Genomic DNA, 23,531 nt, shown 5'->3' on the forward strand with positions numbered 1-23,531 from the left:
CTGAGCTATTACCTCACATGGATTACTTTTACATACACTGACTTTATTATTTTAAACTTTGGCCACTCTAGCAGTGTATATATAAGGCAGGAAGTAAGGAGCATAAGCACTTAGGTTTTCTTTAAGGCTTTTTAATGTGGGGATAAGAAACTGCAGAGGCAACCATTGGTGTAGAGAAGGGGTGTCAAACTCCAGTCCTTGAGGGCCGATGTCATGTCAAACTTGTAAATGTGTCCCTGCTGCAAAACACCTGAAAAAAGGTAGCAGGTCTTTAGCAAGACTCTGTAGAACTTGAATGCATGCTGAGGTGGCAGCCCCTAATGTAAGTGTTTGGAAAAATGTACTTCTAAAAAGTACTTTTATTGCACCATGCTCATTCACTCATGAGCTGCTGTAACATGAATCAAATGACTGAATTGCCACCTCAGCATGCAGTCAAGTTCTGTAGAGTCTTGCTAATGACCTACTAATTTTATTCAGGTGTGTTGCAGCAGGGAGACATTTACAAGTTTCATGACATCAGCCCTGGAGGACTGGAGTTTGACACCTCTGGTGTAGAACAAATGGAATCTGCTGGGTCCTGATTTTCATCAGGGAAAGGACAGAAATTGGTGATGTAGTTTATAGATAGAACATACTGGTACTCAGACACCAATCAGATCATTATTACTTCTTAGTTTCTAGAAAAAATACCTGTGTATCTCCATCATAATTTGTAGTTTATTTTTCAGATTTAATAAAAATAACTTTTGGAACGTGACAAAAGATATCATGGTTACAGCTGTAATACAATGACAAATGACCAAACTCAATTTAATAAAGCATGTAGTTGAAAGGTCCCAAAAAAATAAGCATGTATATGAAGTTGGTCAATGATCCAGAAAATAACTTCAATCTGTTCATATACTGTTTTTGTCTTTGGAGTGTCTATTAAAGGGATAACATTTTCAATAGGAAAACACAAACGAGATAGTCAACAGACCATAAGAACAGTAATGGTGAAGCATATACAGAATCCCATTTAAAAACACCTGACGGTGGTCGACAGGTGATTCAGAGAGACTGTACAGTACCACTACTTCTACTCTGACATGTAAGGCTTTAGGGGCATCAAAGAAAAACCATCAAGTAGTACTCAGTGTCTGCACAGCTCCAGCACTCTGGGTCCCATTTAATGTGATCCAAATGGAAAATGATCAGTACAGTTTCTCACTTTGAAGGTTGCCTTCCATAGGAAAGCAAAAAATGACAAATCTGAGCAAAGCTGAGTCAGATTATTCAGCTAGTTTCCAGTGCCAGTGCCAAACAGTGGTAACAGTCCAGTCAGAAGAGGCTCCCCTCGTCAGCTCTCGGTGGAATCTGCGACGACACGAAGCAAAGATGGTTAAAAACTTCCACCACAGTTAATCATGCACATCCTAGATTAGTAGTACAAGTTTATTGAAAGTGCTGAAAGAAAAGATGGACCGACTAACCCTGACATTCAAACGAAGTTTTGGTTCTTGTCTCACCTTGAAAATAATTGTTTATAATTCTGAAAATGGCGCCTGTTTCATGCCAAACTGTCGGTTTCATGTGAGCCTTCAGGATAACATTTGAAGTGTAACGGGATTTCTCAGAAAGGATTTTAAGACCTGGAACAATAGGACAGAGAATCTGGCTAACTAGATAGGTGGGTATTGGGTAGAATAGCCACACACTGTGGTCCAACAACTGGATTACTGGCTGAGAACAGAAAGAGGCTTTGACTGTTAGCACTGTGTGGGTGTGGAATGATTTGTCTTTTTGTTTAACCAGCAAACTTTATTGAAGAATTTAACATACTCAGAGCTGGATTCCAAACTACAAGAAGTTAGCAGACCTTTGCAGTGAAGGAATTGCAGTTATGCCAACGTTTCTTAAGACTTTAAGGCAAAAAAAAGGAGCTACAATTCTTTGTTGATATTTGGTGAAATAATAGAAAATAAAGTTACAAGTTACTGCTTATCTTTTAAAGTCAGTCAGTGATCAAGCACAGAATAACAAAGGTTTATGATGTGGCATCAGATTTCTGCACAGCCAGGTTGCTTTCAAAGAAAAAAAAAGATTGATTTGCTTCATTTCAGGTATGTGACGGTAGTGTGTGTTGTTCTAAACACTGACCAACAGACACAACTGTGCCTGAATGCATCATATATCAACAGTGACAGGGGACTAAAAGTTGCTGCCTCTCAGTTTGTTTTTTCACACATCATCCCTGCACACATCGTGTGATAGAAGAACCAGTCACATGACCATTCAAGTACACTGAACATGCATCTGCCATCATAAACAGGAAGCTGAAACTGTTTGATTTCTTGATGGGGAGGAAGAACCATGATGGTATAAGTGAATTCCTTTGCCTAGATGCATGATTTTAAAGAATGGTTACATAAAGTGACTAGAAGCACGAGGAGATGATGACTGTGAAAAGAGCGTAATACGCTGATAAGATTTTCAAACTCCAAGTAGCTTAGCAGCATTTTCAAAAGTCTCAGTTTTAAAGGTCCATAAGCACCGCAGTAGTGTGGCTGTTGGTCATAAACCAACCTGCAAATTCAGAGTCTAAAATGAATCAACACAGAAACTTAATAAACTGCAGATCCTCACATGGCCACTGTGGCTGGCTCCAAAAGAACATGATATTTGACTCCAGGGATATTAGATTTCTGTCAGTGCGCCCCAGGGCGGCTGTGGCTACAATGTAGCTTGCCATCAACAGTGTGTGAATGTGTGTGTGAATGGGTGGATGACTGGATGTGTAAAGCACTTTGGGGTCCTTAGGGACTAGTAAAGCGCTATACAAATACAGGCCATTTTTACCATTTCATATATCTCTGGATGCTGGTAAAGCTCAAATTTAACTGTGTGGGTGATTTGGGGCAGGTTTGATTTTAGTGTAGTGGTTAACACATTCACCTAATGAATGAAAGATCACACACAAATCCCTGAGAGGAAGCACACCTGGACATCCAGCAAAAAAAATCAGCCAAATCAAACATTTAGATCCATTTGTTATGGCGATCATAAGGGAGCTCCAAAAGAAGCTTCTATCTGTCAAATATTATTAACAACTATATTACATAAATATCCCTGCTAACCCAGCTAGTAAGCAAAATTCCACCTTCTCAATGAAATATGGTCACTTCTGGTTTAAACCCCCCCAAAACGGTAACAAGAAGGCTTCAAAATATGTCAACCAACCCATGGGTGACATCCCAGTGAATATGTTCATCTGTTATACAGTCTATGCCACAACTCTAAAAAGTTTTTAAAAACAAAAATGACCCCGAAAATTAGTTTTTAAAGCAAATTGAAAGCAGAAATAATTGTTTTACCCTTTTTTTCCTACCAGTACTATTTTTGTTTCTTACTTTCAAGTGACTGAAGTAGCAGTAGAAATATACATGTCACTTTTGCCACTTTCCCCAAGAGAGGCATTAAATACAACACAGACCCTCATCCATGTGATCCTTCTGAACATTTCACTGTTATTCTTTCTGCATTTACTTTAAAAACCTTCAACTCACCACCAGCAGCTCTGCTCCCCTCCCAACAAAAACAGACCTGCTGTATGCTGGAAGGCCTGCAGGTAGCTTTGAGCTTTTGCCAACATAAAATTATCTCTAAGCAAATATTTGTACACTTTAATTTTGCATCAGCATAGCCTATATGGAGAAGTAAAGCAAACAAAGATTTTGGCATATTTCAGCAAATTAATGATCAAAAGTTTTCTTTAAGCAAAGAAAGAGCAGACATAGCTTCAGCTCTGCTAACATGCCAGAGCTGAATGAGGAAATATTTGTTTCTAAGCCATGCTTCTGGATGATTGGCTTGTTTGTGATGTTGACAGATGACGAGATGAGTGCTTACTCATAAACAGCAGTTACAATTTTCTTCTGTGGGCCGCCGTCTTCACTGGATCCCACTTTGAAGATTTTTGTACCCTCAGGGTCATCGGGTCCTTCATGTGATGACAGGATCCAAAATCTCATGACGATATAGCAAAACTTCCTACCTGCAAGAAAAAAGACAGAAATCAGAGTCCGTCCTGCTGTTCATATCACTTCCTCATCCCATGTTCTGATTTCACAAACTGACCATACTGATCAAAAACGACAGAGATGTCCTCTGGAAGCACAAATACAATATCATCCATTTGGACACCGAGCTGCTTCCTCTGAGCATCAGTGAGAGACCCGCACCTCTTCTCAACATATTCCAACATCTGGAAGGAAAAACAAGATGATCATTACTAAAAAAAAAGACTGAAAGTGGGAAAAAAAACGTCTTAATTTGACATAAATACTAAATGTTGGATTTTATTAAAACTAACAGTTTGATACAGTCCTGTACTGTCTGTGTGGGACAGTCTCAACAAAGTCAGCTTTTTTAATACACCTTTGTTATGTCTTTGATGTGTTACCTCATTGGACACTATCCCCTTTAGCTCATGATATCTGCCGTTGGACATCTTGTTGGAGACATGAACCAAGGCCTGGAATGGATGAGGAACAAAAAGGTGGCTTATTCTCTTTAACCACAGTATTTAATAAAAAGCCGCGATTCCTGACGGTACAAGTGTGTGTTTGCGTCTTTAAAACGGGTTTACAACCTGCCATGTTGCCTCAGGCTGGGTAATAACCAGAAAAATAAATAAATACACAATCTTAAAAGTCTCTAGTTGAAACTGTAACTGCTCTGCTGCTTTCAGTCGTGTTATGTGTTCTTCATTAGCACAATGAACCTGCCCAGTTTTCACCTTGGCAGGTTCATTCAGTAGGAGTGGTTGCAGCTCAGATAGAAGAGCAGGTCATCCACTAATCAGAAGGTTGGTGGTTCAATCCCTGGCTGTGTGTGCATTCACTGAAGGTGGAAAGCATTTGTTTATGGGGGGGAAAAATGCTTTTTGGGGAGGGGGCAAGCACATGTGGGACAACACTGGTATTAAAAAAAGTAAAGCTGAAGATAAACAGGCGGATGAAGGTCACGTGATGTGATGCAAACTTTAGCACAGAGCAAAATGTTATTTAGCGAGTTATAGTTTAATGTGGTGTGGTCCCACCTACTTTATCCAATCCATGACCTCTTGATGTCCTAGTATCAGATGTAAACGTGTATTTACTACTAAAGGTAACTCTTTCAAACAATGGTCCATATAAAGCATGAAAAGTTTGCTTTTTATTATTGACAGTACTGATGAAAAAGTAAAACGGCCTGTCTGTAGTTACCTGCTTCACACCTCTTTCAAACTCCTCAGAGTTGACGTCTAACTCAAAGTACAGATCGAGTGCAAACATGATGACCTTACACCTGATCCATGTGATCGGGTCTGGAATGCCGACCACAGAGATAGCGGGCCGGCGGCCGGAGCTCTCCTTGGGCCCGTCAGCGCCATGCTGCGAGCAGAACAGTCTGTGTTTCACACCGGCGAACACGAGACTCCGTCCCCACAGCCTCCGGCCCGGCGCCGCGGTGTAAAGACGCACGGAACGCACAACCGGACCGTCCCACTGCCGGTGCGCAGCCGGCTGCTTGCAGCTGTTCTTGCGGGCACAGACCCCCGCTGTACAGGCCACGAGGCCGCCGAACTCCCGGCATGCGGCGAGGCTGCTGATCCGCTGCATCAGAGCGGGAAGGACACAGCGTTAAGGCTCCGTGTCCACCACAGACCGGGGCGACAGCCTCCATCCACACTGCAGCCTCTTCTAACCTTATGCAACTCACCCCATATTGTACCCATAATGCCTATGGTGAAAACGACGTACACATAACAGTGCTGCATTCAAGAACAGTTGGAAATTTTAACAATCGGAGCAGTTAGTTTGGCCTTGCCTGTGCTGGGGTTCGTCTTCGCTTTCACAGAACTCTAGCACTCGGTCTGCTGCTGTTTACTTTGAACAATCACTACAGTATTATTACATTTTTATAAATATGTTTTTATTGCTTTGAAGTCTTAGACTCTTGAACTATGCTATCCTACAAGTTAGTATGCTAAACAGCACATATAATGATCATATTCAACTTCTGCAACATTTTCAATAACGATCTGCTACATTTTATTTCCTGTTTTTTTATATAATATTCATTACCGATTTGAGCACAGACAGACCATGCTCAGTATTTTCTGGCAAAATGTGTGACTACATATTTATACCGTATTTTACACAGTCGGTCCTTCAGATTGAATTCAGATTGTTTTTGAAAGACTAGACTGGATCTGCGTAAGAGTTCTATGCGTGAATGGCACTCATTGGGGGTATTAAAGGCAGCAAAGTGGTTTTACTGATAGGGTCCAGTAGAGGGAGATAAATACTCATTTATCCCGTGTGTGTGTGTGTGTGTGTGTGTGTGTGTGTGTGTGTGTGTCGAATAAGGGAACTAGAAAACAAACTTTACGTGTGTCTCTGCCCGCATGTAGTCTATTATAAAAACAATAAAAGAGAACATGTAAAAGAAAAAAGCAGCAGCAACACACACACACACGCACGCACGCACACACACACACACACACACACACACACACACACACACACTGAGTTGTTCACACGGGCCAGCAGTTTTAGCCAGGCTTTTGTTTTCTGAGCAGGTGCCCAAAATGATTGTGCGAAAATGTGAAATTTGATCAGCAGACCAAAACATCATTAAGTCCCCGCTGTTCTCGGTGATTGCAGGTCAGCTCCGCTGTATCGTCGCGCTCTCCCTCCTCTGTGCACACACGCGCTCGCACGCATTCAGCAGACACCTGCGCGCGGCCCCGCCCACCTGAAGTTCTCCCAACTAATTTTATTTATCAATAATTAGCCGCGCAGCACTTGGTTATTTGAAATTGCGCTCAGACACGGAAACCTTTCCGGGATGTATCATAGTAATTATATGTGTCAGTTGAGAATGCTTTTTACATCTGCCAGTGGAGTGGAGCAGAATATTAACGACTCCTCACTGGGTGGGATTAATTGTTGGAGAATCTGCAGTTTAATACACAAGCGAGGAAGAGTTAGAGTCCGGGCTGCTGTTTATTGCACCATTGGTATATTAAACATACACAGTCTGAACTGACATAGGGAAGGCCCCCAAGACAGGGCCACGATGTGCACTAACAATGCAGGGCACGATCAGAGACATTATCAGAGCAAGTTGTGGAATTCAAAGAATCCTGGACTTGAAATCTGTGGGAGAAGTAGCAAAGACTGGAGTGGAAGTATAATTCAGATGGGCAAATTTCGCCTTATTTGAGGGCAAATTCAGGGTTCATTAAGTTTGAAAGATTTTCATCAGATTTAGAACAGATTCTATACCTGCACTTGTCATGGTAAAAATGTTCTTTTAGATAAATCTGTAAGCTTTGCAGGGTTGTAGAAGGACTTTGGTGTTATTTAGCTGATAATAACAAATCTGAAGCTGCTCAAATTCTTGTAAAGTTCACATTAGTGAAACTTCCCCAGGTCTCTCCTCATGTTGTTGTATTGCAAGTGTAAGTAATCGTGATGTTGTTTAAAGGTGATCACATACAGCCATATCAAAGTCTTGTGTATTGTTTGGGGTCATTTGAAGAGCTGAACTTGACTTAAAGGTAATGTACCTTCTTCAGTTGAGGTTGGTTTTGAGATTTTCGGGAGTTAGTATCTTCAAATGGGACTGTAAATGAGTCATAATTACTAAATTAATAAATGAAGGTAATTTCCCTCCAAAATATTTGGCAGATTTATAGCCTTCGAGGCCCAGCAGTATTTCTGCTCTTTCTGAATTCATTCAATCTAATTTCCCGTTAGTCTTATAATGTTGTAGTGTCGGACCCTCAGGGTGTTATTATTGTCACTCAGTATCACAGCGTGTGAGCTGTAACACTGCAGCCTGCGTCTTCGCTGGGTCCGTTCCTCTGTTGTGCCACTGAAAGGCACTGTTGTCCACGGCTGAGCTCCACGCTGGTGTAACGTGCTCTAACAGAGATGAACATACCGTGCTGAACAAACCCTCCAGAGTGCACGAGGCAGGTCACTGAGAGTAAATATGGACACTGGTTCATCAGAGGCAATGAGACAACTCCATCAATAAACAACATGTGGATATAAAATATAAGGGCACGCCGTCTGGGTGGAATCACAACTATAGCACATCCTAGACGTCACAAAATGAATGTAAATGGCACTTTAGCTTTGCTGTTCACGTGGGAGGACGAGGTGAAACGTCTCACTTTAACTTAGTGGTTTCTAACCTGGGGATTAAAACAAATAATGACAAGAAAGCAGAAACATTTCTCAGCTCAAGAAAATGATGACGCTATCCAAATAAGTACCTGTTAACTGCTGCCTATAACGCACAATATATACTGTAATATACTGTAATAGAAGCTGGTATTGACAGTGCTTCTATAGCCCTACTGACCACACACAGTGATATACTGTACAAGCCAAATTTATCAGTTTCTTTATATGTTCTTTATTTTTCTGGCATTCACACCCACAGCCATGCATGGCAGTGAACTTTATCTGTATACCGAGTGAAATTTAAATATGCAGTCCCTCAAAATTGTCTCAGTGAAACAAAACGAAACAAAAGTCATAGAAGCTGAAATTACAGTCAAAATGGTAATGACTTGTAAGTGTGTCACATTATCGCCTAATATTTGTAAAGCTGAGGTGTTTGGATGTATCCTTTTTTTAATCTTTGCCATTTAAAATGCAATCAGTAAACTAAAAAACCCAGTCATTTGTTTAACCAGATACAACCTGTACCATTGTGCCACAAGAAGAGGTTGCGTTGGCTCATATAAAACCTATTCATATATATATTTATATCTACATTTTCTTTTTTACAAAAGTGGTATTTTGCAATTTCAAATTTTATTTTATTTTTTACATTTCTTCATAATCAGGTTTTTAGAACTACTTGGTCAACTTTGTGTTGGAAAGGATGGCGTGTTAAATCTGAAAATATGTTGTTTTTGTAAATTTGAATTTAATCTGGGCCACAGGTATTGGATTTTGTGTGAGCTGGCAGGGAGCCACACACAATAGCAGGCACAGGTGTTGACCAGGAAAAAAAAGAGACAGAGTGAAAGAGAAAGAAAGAAAAGGTAGAGGTGGAAAGTGATTTGAATTATCATTGCAGAATACATTTGGCATGGCTGCAGCGGAAAAAGCTTTAAATAGAGTCGTAAAGTTTTTATTTAAAACGGACGCACGGGCATTTCCAAAATTCACATTTCCGCACCTCTTTTGTGTCTTTTTTTCTGCCGGAGTGAACCGTCAATTTCCAAATGCAGAACTCGTTGATCAAGAGAGCAGATATCTTTAACTTAAACGTCGGGTAATGAGAGAAATTAGCACAAATGCTCTTAGTAATAGTTTCTGATTTTTTTTTTTTCACTCACAAATTATTTTTCAACTTGTTTTTGTATCTGCGCATAAATTAAAAAAATCGGCTGAAATTTATTATTCATCTGAGATGTGATTAATATGCAAAATTATGCAAATTAAGATGCAATTAGGCTCCAATTCTCTAGTGGAATTTTCCATTATAATTTAATACAAAGTAACAGAGTAATTGGTGTCACGTGTAATTACGGTTACTCAAGTGCACTTTCAGGCATGCAAATGATTCGCTATATGTTGGTTATCCTATGCAAATGTACCATGTGGTGTTTTAACAAGTTGAGGAAAACACAATGGGCGCGTGGTTACCCAGTGGGGTTGGAACAAGGTAAGTGTATTTAGCTGGAAAACTTTCAGTGCTCAGATTATCACCAGTTAAGACTTCCAGTTACTTCTTCTTTTTTCTTTTTTTGAATTTATGATGAATGCTGGAGAGGCACACACTTTCATCCGCCACCAATCGATTAATGAGGGAAAAGTGGTTTTGGATGTGACGGTTCGAGGGAAAGGAGGTGGTTTCCAACATGAAACTGTTGCTTCAGTTGACATAGTTCACGAGAAGCATAAGACACCCCCCGACCCCACCCCTCCATCGCCACCTCCTCCACCCCACTTCCTCGCTTCAGTCAGAGCTTTTCTGCGTCTTCATTAGAACTGTGCCCTGTTTGATCAATGACATTGCAAATGTCACAAGCAATCACAAAACATTACGACTTGAGGGGCAATTACACCGCAGCTCGGTGTGACAAACTTTGCAGCCGGCGGCCGGGCAGAGGGAAGAAAAGCGATTATGTAATTGATATCTATTTAGATAGAATGAAAGTCCTGTAGAACGCTCGGAGGGAAAAACTGTTCGCAGAGCAATTCCTTCTTGGGAGGCAAATTGATTTTAAATTGTTACATGGCTGGTTACATGTCCTGACATCTTGCTTTGCTCTCTCTGACACACACACACGCACATAAACACGCTCTCTCTCTGGCATTTAAACACACACAGATACGCTCACTTACATGCACACACTCCTGCAGACACACACCCTCCGCTATCTGTCTTGTTCATGATCAACGCTCTGAACAAAGACATCCTCCCTCCCTCATGCCCCCTCCCTGCCTCACCCATTTCTCTCTCTCTCCCTCTCCGCCTCCACTCTGTGTGCCTGCCTGCTTGCACAACTCTCTCAAAGAACATAATCCCTCAACAAAATGGAAACACAAAGGAAACTTGAGCTCAATCCTATAAACGCACGGACACAGCAGACAATGCCTCCTCCCACCCGTTTCCCCCTATCCCCGTCCCCCTGCCTCCCCAACAGCCATAAATGCCCCGTGGCACAGATCAGGCTTTATCAATCCTCCCTCCCTCCCTCTCTTCCCCCTCATCCTCCTCCTACATCCATCCCTCCTTCCCTCCCTGATTTCCACCCCACCGCCACCACCTCTACTTTCCTCCCGTCTCCCATACCTCCACACAGGCTGTTCTCGTGCAGCAGCCGAGCTGAAGGTCGCTTCGCGATTTGGCTCGCAAATTTACTCGCTTCTTACGAGTCTTTGATTTGAGCAGTAGTGGTAACGTCGCAGGGGCTGACGTGGAGGTAGACGTTGGAGTTGTTCAAAACTTCAAGGTGCAGCAGCCCGACTACTACGATTTTAACTCAGCGTCTTGATTTTGCAAGAAGTTCCCATCGCCTCGTCTGTTTCTTTGGTTCTGCCATGGCACCAACCAAACATGAATCAGACGACTCTGTCCAACACTTCTACATCTTTTTCCTTAGATTTCTTTTTTGTTGTTGTTGTCGATGATGACATTCAAATCTCTGTAGGTGGTGCTCGGGCGCAGTCATTAGCAAGTTTCTGTATCTCATCCCAAACAAACACTGATGTTGCTGTGTGACAGGTTTCTTTGGCAAGACCTATCACACACGTTTTCAGAACCACAGCCTTAAAAGTAAAAATTTTCACTACTGTCCAAAAGAAGTTTTCTATATTCATCAATCCTCCTTATCGTCCTTTCTTAAAAGCAGGTCTAAATCAATTTGTCTGGGCTTCAAAACCATTGAAAAGAAAGTAGTTTGCAAGTTACCATGTTTTCTGGTTAAGTTTATAATATTTAGGTTGTGCTGTGGGTTGATATGACTGCTTCAAATGGTTAAACTTTTACAGTAATAAACCCTCGGTTACGGTTAAGGAATCATGTTGGTCATCTTTTAAAAACAAAACAACAGTGACTGCTGAACGGCGGTTTCCTTGTTGTTCACGCGACTTCCTTGAACGTAAACATAAGCCCGTATGGGGGATTTCTCTTACAGCTCATCATAACTTCTTGTTTTTACTCAAACAAAAGTTTCTGTTCAGATTTATGACACAGTCAAGATGTTGATTTGTTCTAATTTGCCCGGAAATTGGCTCATATTGTATGAAACGCAATATAAGCCGAAGGTTGCGTGACACGAGATACTAAGGAAACTTTCATTTACAGTCGATGTCTTTACTTTAAGGTGAGAAATATTCACCGTCTGAATTTATTACCCAGGATCCTACAATGAAGTGTCTGTGTGACTTTAGTATGAAATAACAATGTTGCATGCAGCAAACCGAAGATGTTTTGTGGCTTTCCATTATGTAGGTCAGTGTCAGTTTCCAACTTTGACTAAACTGTTTTGCACCAGTTTGTTATTAAAGTTTAACCAAACCCTGCACCTGAGCTCCCACCGATGCCTCATGTTCCCCTCCTGAAAGCGATTCCTGCTCCGAGCCCCAACCGTGCCCAAGAAAGAGCCCCCTGGAGGTGGAGGTGAGGCGGGTGAGGTTTGAACTGCTCTAATCTGATTGTGGGTGGGAGGAGCAGATGATAGGGAGGAGGGTGGATGTTTGGCACCGGTACTGGGACTCTGTGACTGTGTGGTCTTCGGAGAACCACTTAGCGCCCACGTGCTCTCCTCCATTTCCAGGCTTTGGGAAAGGTGAGGTAGGCCGTCTTCCTCCTTTACCACCCGCTCCGACCTGCTGATTAAATCAACCCTAAGCAGGGCAAAGCGAGATAACAGAGGCAAAGTAGGCCGCCTCTGCTCGCTGTCACAGGAAGAGGAAGTGCCCTAGTGTACCTTCACCTGTGCTCGATGCCTCGCTGGTGCTGCTGCTGCTACAACCCGTTGCACAGCTGGAGACGAGAAGGCAAGCGTGTTAGATCAGAGAGCAGCGAAGCTCACATGTTGCGTTTCCTGCTACCGCGACGGTGTCGAGTGACCGTCTGAGGCCTCAGAACAAAAGACTCACAGAGATTGCGGCTCCTTTCTCGCATAACTGAAATTAGCAACCGCTCTTTGAGAGTGTCAGTATGTGCTCATTAGGCTGAAATGAAAATAAAATGAGGGCTTTGCACATTTAACTGAAAATATTCTCAGTGTTTAGACTAATCCCATGAAAAGTCAGGTGAGTTGTTTGAAAATGTGTTCAAACATCTCAATAATTAAACCCTAATCAGTTTGGAAATGTAGCAACTAAAGTAGTGGATAGAAAACATGTTTTGGATTATTATATATATTCTCCTACGTTTAACATGCCAGTGAGTAAATCCCACAAACAGCAGAGATCTGGGATGGCGAGTCCTTCTCTATAAATTCTATAAATGTCTGGTCTCTTTTCATGGATTACTGTCATTTGCCATCCACTATTGTGAGCGCCTGCCAGGCTGGCTTGCCATTTCTGGGCCTGTGTTTCCAACCTTGATATATTTGCCAAATGAATATTTGAAGCTGTAATTAAATTTATCCCACCTCTACACCTTCTGTAAGACGGCCACCTTGCACATTTCTCACACGCCATATTTCAGCTATTTTTTGTGTGGAGAAAAAAACACAGCTCGTTGCCATTTTTTAATGATTTGGAATGAGGATATTTTTACTAGAATAAACCTGATTTCAGGACATTCATAATGGTCGTGCTTAACTATTCAGACATAAATACACTCGGTGCGATGACACCGGCTGCATCTGACTTTGTAAACAAACTTTATAACATGTCAGTAAACATGGGAAAAGAGATTAGGAAAAGACTGAAATTTTAGCATTTTAAAAAAATAAAAATCAGGTGCTGCTGATGACAAAATAAGCCTAGATGATGGTGGATAAATAAGAAAGTCTGTTATGCAGCTTTGTCTCGTTTTCACATTTCAAAAGTAAATGCAAAAAGTAGATGTGAGATTAAGACTGGAGGAAAGGTCATGTTTTATTAAAAGCCAACATGCATGAGGACGTAAGGCTCCGCATGCAAGGAACAAACAACGCATTAAATAATTCATGATGAGCATCAACTCAGCAATGTATTTGCTTTTTGGGCTTTTCCTTCAGTTGGTGAGGATGACTTTTTCACCTCAAACACATTCATGAATAAACTAAATAAAAAACATTTGGCAGTTAATTTATAAAAGGCTGCATGATTTTATTTAAATTACAGAAGAATCAGCAAGTTGTTTGTTTTTTTTAATTTAAACTTTTAAAAAAAAAATCAAATTTTTTTGGGACCCACTTGTCTCGTCCGTCCTCTTTTTTTGTAACCGAAGTGCTTCAGAGTGATTTGTCCCATCATCGCCCTCCTTCTGAATCCTGTTAGTTACACTTTGAAGGAGCTTCCTCCTGATAATTAAAATCTCCAAGAGTCCCAATAATTACCACTGGTTCGCACTGCACTTTTCAATTGCACTTGTGGTGACATAATTCATTAGTGTTTGTCCAAAGAAGTGATTTAGAGTCTTTAAAGTGCTCCTCCATGCAGAATAACTATTAAAGCAGCCATATGCACATATGCTTGGAGCGTTAAACGGTTTGTTGAAGTCAGTCGGGGTACAAGGGATGATAAACATAAATTATGACTAATACACTGCACCAGTGGCTTTTTGGAAAATAAAAAATTACTGACACAGGGAAACCACTTTGGATTCACTACTGCAGCGCTGTGCCCCCTCCCCCCATCATCTGTGTGTGCTGAAGCGAAGATGTAGGAAGTACAACACAAATGGCTCGGGCATCACCTTGAATATTCAGATGGGTAAGCTAATTGTTTATGCCTGGATAACCCATTGTCATTACCTGGCTTCACTTCAGAGCTCTCTCAAGGCGATGCAGAGTGCCTTTTGTTTCCATGCGCTTCCATTAAAAAGTTTCAGAGCGCAAAATGAGACTTTATTACTGAAGTTCACGGCATGAATTCAGACCAATAAATGACTTTTTTTTCTTTTGCATTAGCAACCCGTGATTACTGTGCGAACAAGTCTTCATTTTTGTTTTGTTTCATGACTTTTTTTTTGTGGCAAACACCCTAAATGAGGGGTGTGCCTTAAAAGATTGATTTTACCACCTAACAGCTGGTGCAAATTAGCAAAATTTCTGAGATTTTTACACCAATTTTATCACTTGGTTCTTGTTACTCATACATAGTGTTTGATTTATGTATGACTTTATTTAAAAAAACACACACACACACACATTACTTTTCATAAATATTTTTATCTGTGATTTTCAAATTCTATTTCATTAGCTGCAGCTCTGCAGAGCTCTTTGTTTTGCCAATTTCCGGCTCAAATTAGCCAGTTAATGCATTAATTGATCAACAGAAAATGAGCAAGAGTTTGATGATGTTTTGCCAAATCTTCTTATTCAGTGTAAAAAGGATTTTGGAAGGAGTTAAATACAACCCATGCAAATCATTTAAACTTTAATGGAATATATTAGTTTGAAAGCAAAATATAAAATAATGTGTAAATTCTGCTGCCTACTTTTTAAACACATCCTGTTTCTGACTTTAGATTTCCGAGTAAACCTTTCCAGAATAACTACAAGTTAATCACCAATACTGATTAAATCTGGTGAGCAACAGTTATTGTCGTGGCTTATTCCAGATGAGTGGGAAGTTCTGAGATTATGACTGCAGAGCCAGGGTGTCAGACTCATTTTAGTCTATCTCAAGTGCACTGGACCAGTAAAACAGTTGCATAATGAGCTACCTGTTTTACTGGAAAGTATTACAAGCGCGCGCGCGCGCACACACACACACACACACACACACAAACCACAAACACAAACACACACAAATTTAATGTACATTCCATTTATAGAATACTCTGAAATTCATTAAATAACATACAGTTTCAACGCTACATTGTTACATATGCTTCACAATTCACAGTAAATGTACAAAGTGGCTCTGTTGTTATAGAGGTTAGCTGTGTCAGTTATCATACCCAGTAGTTTTTACTAACCTACATTAAGTTGGGTAAAGCAGGCACACAAATGTCACCAGCACTGATTGTGCGCCTCACTTCTTGGCCAGCATGTCTGCTTTTTGATCTCACGTTTTCTGTCTCCCTTATTCTGTCTAATAAAGGCAAAATGGCCAAATAATAATATTAATACTAAAGAAGCTATATCACTGATTTGAATTAAGAGTGGACAATATTGTAATTGTATTATCATTATTGCTAGGGATGGAAAATACAAAGGTGCTGGATGTTGTTAGGGACATTTCCCCACTATACTCTCCTGCAAACACCTGTAAAGTAATTGTTTGTATAATGTTTTGAGAAATTTGGGGTAGATTTCCTGTGATTGCCTTTAAGCTGCTAAAGCATGCTCAAACATAGCACAGAATATACACAAATAAACTAAGATTTTAACACAAATTTTTGAGTAGGTTCAAAACTTTTTTCCCTTATGAATGAAATTTAACCGGATATTTTGGGGTTGTGGACTCTTGGCCAAACAAAGCAAGTGTGTGTGAGTTAGACACAACTGACTGCTGCTACAGTTTGAGACAGATTGATTATAAAAAGAAGATTTACTCTCAGCCTTTGGAGATTATGACAGTTTTTTTGCTTATGCAGAGTTGCTTTCTATCGTTTTCAGCACTTGCTTCAAGTGCATCAAAGTGCTGCTTAATATCTTTTTAATCTTTGCTTTTGTTGACCCATGTTACTGGCCTTTCCTCTTACTCAAAGCTTCCAGCTCATTGAGAACACCTCCTGATATATTAAGCTACAGCTTGCATTCATCACTTTGTTTCCCCTTTGTGTTTCTTCTTCTTCTTTTTTTTTTAAGGGAACTGCAGGAATTATTAGGGGCTTAACCGCAAGAGGCCTCTAAGTAGATCTCAGGGTGTAAGCCTCTCTCCCAAGTCAAGGCCAACAGCACTCTGAGCCCTCAGTCCCATTCAGTGATAATGTACATGTCAGCAGGGACATGCAATGATCCCTCACTTCTCCATGCTAAATAATCATTTTCCTTTCTTACACTCTTTCTTTCATTCACGTAAATCCACTCCCCTAAAAAGAAATTCCCAGAAAATATTAACACGCTGTCAAACAATAGTCCTCAGAAAGCATGAATCAGCAGATGATTCCCAATTCCATGCACACAACAGGGGATTGTATTTAGTCAATGTGTGTGTATGCGTGTGTGTTTGGGTGGGTGGATGGGAGCCTCTGTTAGCAGACACTCCCATCCAGAAAAATTCCAAACCCCCAGCATCAGTACAGAGCTTATGATCTGTGGGAAAGCCAAGGCGAGTTGCAGAGCGGCAGAGCACCTCGCCCGAGTCTCCAGACGGCCTGATTTGGGAACGCCGTGAAATCCATGGCACCTCTCCTGGCTTCCTGGCTGAACGGTTGCCATATCTTGTGATGGACTGAGGCAGGAGAGAGCGAAGCAGCCAGGGATGAATACGGCTTAATCTTTACCCAGGCCACATGTGTGTGCATGATAACATGGTTGCTTTCTTCCTGTGCTGGGTTATTCTCCGCCAGCTGCCAGGTTAGCTGCCTCGCACAGCCATGTTTCGCTGCGATATTTGCCCGCTGTAAAAAGAACTATTGCACCTAAGGTGGGGGCTAATGCATGTTTTTGGAATTGGTGGTAATTCCTGACACATTTCGAGAGACAGATAGGGTGTCTTATAGCAAATGACAATATATGTAAAGACACCTAGCTTTCTCCCCCCTTTTAGTTCCTAATATTTTATTTGTGAGGAGCCTCCTTGCACCAAGGATAGGGGTTATTTTTATAATTAAATGGAGGCATTGTGATCAAGAGCAACTAGACATGTAGCAAACACCTAAGCGCACATTTTAAGTGTGACTCTCGGCCTGCAACCATACGGAAAATGCTATTTTAGCAACATAACACTCAAATGTGCCTCCAGTGAAAGATTCAAATTTTACTATTTTATTTTGCTAAATTTACACACAATAAAACACCTTAAAATAGCTTTATCCCCATTCTTCACCAGTCAAATCCTTGAGTGTACAGATGATTTGTATGTGTGTGTGTGTCGTGAGATGCAAGCAAGTGCTCGTTACGACATAGATTTTCTTCATCATCCACAAAAGCTTACTGGAGTCAATTTCCCTCCTTTCTCTCCATCTTGCATAAACTTTCTCCTCCGACACTCATCTGCCCGGCTGCACACAGCCCATTTATTATGACTGCATTACCATAAATGATTTTATAACATCTGCTTGTCAATAATTATCGTACAAATTCCCGTGCCCTCTGACCTGTGCTCTGAATGAACCCCAGGTGTAAGGCACTGTCTGGCTAATGAGTAGCTCTCCGTTAGCACATTGTCCTCACATCAGCGCACACAGCCACTTCAATTAGAGCCTGGCGCACTCCTTAATATTAGCTGAAAATTGAGGAATCGTGCACTGATTGAAAATACTGTATTCAAAGAGAGAGTGGCTGTAAGCAAATGGTGAAGCATATTTGATCTAATATCAAGAAGGATACGATAATCACTTATTCTCATATTAATATGTGCTGTAGTCTTTTAATTCTCCTTGAAAATCTGCTTTTCTGTGTGGATATGCAGTGGCAGTAATGTGAACAAAGACACTTTCAGATCCTCAAAATTATTTGGACAAGTTGAGGCCTGTTCACTTAATGTGTTTAACTTATATTTTTCACTGTAGTGTTAAATACACGGCTCAAAGAGGTGTCAGTGGATATGAGGGCCTATCAGGTCAGAGAGACAGTAAACACTGTAGGAGTGGCAAAATCAACAAATCAGCAATGAAAAGAAGGGATGCAATGGCCAGCTCAGCAACACCCAAAGGGTCTGAAAAACCACAGAAGACAACAAAAGTGCATGATGACAGAATTATTTCCATGGCAAAGAAAAACAGCTTCACAACATTTAACCAAGTCTTTAACGCTTTCGAGGGGGTAGGCGTATCATCGTCAAGGTCTAAAATCAACAGCCGCCTTTGCGACTGGAAACAACAAGGTGTAAACCGCTGGTTTCACTTAACAACAAGAAGGCCAGATTCATAACTACGCATAAGAGCCTGCACAGTTCTGAAAAAAGAAATATTTGGACAGATGAAACCAAGATGAACGTGCACCAAAATGACGGGGAGAGAAAAGGATGGAGAAGCAGCGAAACAGCTCATGATTCGAAGCACACGTTATCTGTCAAACATGTTCGAGGCAGTATTATGGCTTCAGCATGTGTGGCTGCCATTAGGGATGGGTACCGGTATCCGGTGCCATGATGGCACCGGTTCTGACATAAGCGGTAGTAACCAGACCGAAAAGCAGCGCACATTTCGGTGCTTTATTTCGGTGCTTTTTTTCCTGAGATGTCATACACTTTGGATTCTAGCCAATCATTTTACCTTTCCGAGGATAGTAGGCGGGCCCAGGTACGTACGTTCTTTTAGAGCAGAGCTACATATTAAAAACGCCCAAGGCGAAGTGGTCAAAAGTCTGGCTGTACTTCACAGCAAAAGATGCAAACTCAGCAGCCTGCAACAAGTGCTTTAAGGTGATACTGTGCAAAGGAAGTAACTCCTCGAATCTGATGAAACACCTGGCGACGCATAGCGTTTTTTTAAAAGCCGAGAAATGCACCGTATTTGATAGCTTGCTGCGAGACCTCACATCGAGCACATCTACTGCGGGTGTGGTGCCTGTTATTGGTCCCGGAGTTAGCAACATCCCCCAAAAACCCGAAGAGGAGAGTCCTGGCCCCTAGCCCTGCCAGTGTAGCAGAAATGATGACGGATGATGATGCAGCAGCAGCCGTTCTTCTCTGGGTCAGTAGCTTAATGTTGTTCGTGTGTAATTGATGTTGAGTAGGCTAACCACGTTATTAAATTAATGCATGTAAGGTGAACTAGCAAACACCGTCATAGTTACATGCGGCTGTCTTCTTGTTTGATGGCAGATACTCCCTTCACCCTGGCCAAAAAGGCTAAAATGACCAAAGAAAAAGAGGGAAACAGCTAAACGTGAGAGGTTTTTGGACAAAGTTGGTGTTTTTTTTCCCCATTGATTAAGCACTGCTTCCAGCCAAGAGTGATACCATAAATCCCCTATAGCTGCAGAAAAGGCTAATATTGTTATCTTTTTACAAAAAAAAGCTAAACATGAGAGGTTTTTGGACAAAGTTTGTGTTCTTCATTCTTTAAGCACCAGTTCGAGCACCGTTTAAGCACCGACACCGTTTCAAAAGTACCGGTTTGGTACTGGTATCGGATAAAACCTAAACGATACCCATCCCTAGCTGCCATCCACCATGACCGAAAGCAATCCAAGAGTTTCGCAAGGCAAAGAAATAGGAAATGCTTCAATGGCAAAGTCAGTCACCTGATGTCAACCCAAAAGAACATGCTTTTCAGTTACTGAAGACAAAGCTGAAGGCAGAGAGACACAAAACAAGCAGCAGCTGCAGTAAAGAGCTGGCAGAGCATCTCAAAGGAGGAAACACATGTCCATGGGCTCTAGACTTCAGGCAGTCATCGACTGCAAAGGATTTTCAATACAATTTCATTTAAATAGCTCTGTATCACAACATGGGATGGAGCCCAGAGCAGGTTTTAAGCCTAATCTTAAACTAAGTAAGTAAAGAGGTCAATTTGCCCCGTTGAACCCAAACTGGGACACGAGGGGACTAACAAAAAACTTCTTTAATATATTTTTGTTGAACAACTTGTTTTGAATAGTCATAATTTTAATAATATAATCATAGTAATAAAATGTTTTAAAAGATTATTTACAGAATTTCAAGCATGTTGCTAATATTTTCGTGCCTTGGATAACACAGGAAAAATGGATAATAGATCATGAACAACTTAACTGCATCAAGAATAATTCACTTCAACACAAATATTCATGGAGTCAAATTGAACTGCATGATATTTGAGCTCACACCATCTAAAACTTCCTCAAGCACAACGATAGCACCGATCTAACGACAAAATTAAAACAAATCCAGAGTACAATCTCTTCACTTGCTCACATTACAAACCATTATTCGATCGCTCAAACACTGAAGTGCATCAATCTATTACATTACACAAGCCTGTTTCTCCCTGAACAGCAGTCTAGTTGTTCTATAGCAAACAAAACTTGATGTCAGATGCAGACTTAATTGAAAAGTTAATTAACTTTTTGAAGTCATCAGCTGTCATTCTTGCAAATCAGACTCAAGTCCACCCCCATGAGACCAACTACAGCGGTCTTAATGCCTGGGGACCTCCACCGGGCTACATGGGAACATTTGGTCATTGAAAGTACCATTTATAGAGTATTGTTTAATTAAAGTCAAATTAAGAGAACTCTATGCAGAATTTAATTTCTGGTATGAATTACTGCTGAAAACAGAGTGCAACTCAGATAATCAAACTTTTCATTATCCTGTCCTCCCTCCTGAGGTGCCTCTGCTGCTTCGCTCTAGATCTTTGTTTCTCAACTCCCAAAACATAAATGAGAGGAAGCTACCCACAATGCATTGCATATTGATCCCACAAGTTTCTGTTTTTCAGCAAACACCACACCACTGATAACAACATCACTGTTGCTATCAGTGATATATGTTAATATAACCATTAGATCAGCGGTCCCCAACCTTTTTTGCGCCACGGACCGGATTATGTTCAACATAGGTGTTGCAGATAAATACAAAAAGAAAAAACAGTACTGGTAGAAAAAAAAGATGATTTATTCATAATACACAGGAGAAGACCCCGGGAACCCAAATTAACGATAAAAAAATAACGATAAAAACCCTGAAAACTATAAATTTCACACCCGAGCCTCAACTCTCGCAGCCCGGTACCAAACAACTCACGGACTGGTACCGGACCTCTGCATTAGAGCGCATCCAAGTCAAACAACAAAATCTGTTCTTTAAAGTTTAAATAGGAAATAATTTTGTGCATTTTGTGCATTTTTGCATAAAATGTCACAAGTGAGGGTATTTTTGACCGGATCTAGACATACTTTGAAAGAAACATTTTTGAAATGTAAAAGCACATTTATAAGCAGTAACACTTAGAAAATGCAAACATTTTTAAATATTTGAGGACACTTTCAGAAATTTAAGGGCATAAATGAAATGTAGAAACAGCTTTATGTTTGTATATTGAGAATTTGTTAAATTGTTTCCGGTATCAGACTGGTTAGTATCGCAGTATTGGTGCCAGTGCGTATGCAACATTGATTTAGCTGACAGTTTAAAATTTTGAACAAACCAAATTCCTAAAAGTGAAGCTGTTGGTGTCAAGCAATTATGTGTGAGTGAACCCAAAGATCGGGTGTAACAATTCAGCGTGGGAATTAAAATGATTCTGAAATAAGTGGTTTAATAACCTGTATTGAAGTAGATTTTGTATACAACTGAAAACAACAAGACATAAGCAAATGATTCATGCTTTGCCTCATTTCCAACCTCAAGACACTACAAAGCAGTTTACAGTATCAGTCCCAGCTTATAAAATTTTACTTGAATAGTCCATACCTTTAAAAACAATCACCCATCTTCCTCTCTAGTCCTGTTTTGTATTTCTTACATCTGAAAAATACAACAGCCATAGCTAGCAACACACTGTGTGACAAGCTTTGCAAACATTTCTTTCTTTGGTGATATTTTGCTGAACTTTTTGAAAAACAAAATCTTCTATTGCAGTAGGACCTTTAACGCATCACTGAGATGAGAAGGAAGAGAAAAAAAAAAGATGTGCTGACATGTAACCAGTGCTGACATGTAACCATGTAACCAGGTTTTGGGATGTCATCATTTTCTGATTACTGAGCAAGTGTCTCCATGTTGCCACTGGAAGCAACGACAGGTGGATTAAAATGAACTCAACAGTAATATGCACTAACCTGCCTATTAGATTTAATTGCTCACTAACTGAAGGTGTCACTTTAACTCCTGGCTATATGTGAAAGGTTGTTGCACGTTAACCATGTAGCACCACCAACTCATACAGATACAACATTCTTTTAAACGGAAGTAATGCAGCATGTTTGACTGCTTTAACAATGCAGCTGATGTGTCATGTTAATGGGATCTGGCAAACTGAAAATGCATTTGTCTCAAGTCAAATTAACACTTACAAATGTATTTGTGGTTTGGACTTTGGCAACAGCATCTGTTTTAAGTGTTTGTTTAAATGCAACTCGTGCTTATGTGAGGAGTGGCAACAAATTTGTCACTGGACAGCTCTCAAAAATGACACAGGAAAAAGTGCTACAGGCTGATAGCTAGCTTCGTAAGTCAAAGCTAGCATGGCAGCAACCGCTAACTGTTAAATAGCGAGTCGCTGTATCCCTATTTATACTGTCAGCTGTCCTGAATGCTTACATACCTATTTTACTTACTGACCTAGGTCAAATATGTAAGATTTATTTCTTTTTGTTATGTTAGGTTAGCATGATTCTACATTTACTGGTAGCCTGTCTAACCTGTTAGAAATAGGCTGGGATTGGGAGTCTGTTCAAGTCCAGTTAGCATACATTTTGTGTTCAGAAGATGAGCGAGAATCAGTGCAGGTTCTGCTTGAATATCGTGATCCTAAGGACGTCTCTTCAATGAACGTACATTACAGTCCACCAACTACACATGAGCCCCAGGTGGGCAATGTCCACTGGGGTGCAAGTCCTGTTATACTTCTATGAAGCAGACTTCATAGAAGTATAACAGGTGATCTCCAGCTGTCCATGTCCACAGCAGAATATCATCGAGGTCTTAGAAGGAAACTGAGGTTGGAGATGGGATAAGGATCAGGCCTTCTTTCACATACAAGCCGTTTTCTCGTGTTCATTTCATTGCACTGCCTGTCCTCCACAAATAGGCCAGAGTGGTCAA

General features: G+C 40.7%; 1 protein-coding gene across 1 annotated transcript; it reads right to left on the reverse strand.

The window, feature by feature from the left end:
• Positions 1–110: 110 nt before the first annotated feature.
• On the reverse strand, positions 111–5,797 carry LOC146378310 (m-AAA protease-interacting protein 1, mitochondrial). The gene is made up of 5 exons (XM_084944267.1): positions 5,250–5,797; positions 4,445–4,516; positions 4,120–4,246; positions 3,892–4,036; positions 111–1,359 (listed from the first exon to the last, which is right to left on the reverse strand). The coding sequence occupies exons 1-5, from the start codon at positions 5,643–5,645 to the stop codon at positions 1,275–1,277; spliced, it is 825 nt and encodes a 274-aa protein (XP_084800393.1). The 5' UTR covers positions 5,646–5,797; the 3' UTR covers positions 111–1,274.
• Between the last annotated feature and the right edge of the window lie 17,734 nt (positions 5,798–23,531).

The sequence above is a fragment of the Perissodus microlepis genome, chromosome 11 (genome assembly GCF_051167445.1).
Source record: "Perissodus microlepis isolate ML-2025 ecotype Zambia chromosome 11, ASM5116744v1, whole genome shotgun sequence".
Taxonomy (NCBI): Eukaryota; Metazoa; Chordata; class Actinopteri; order Cichliformes; family Cichlidae; genus Perissodus; species Perissodus microlepis.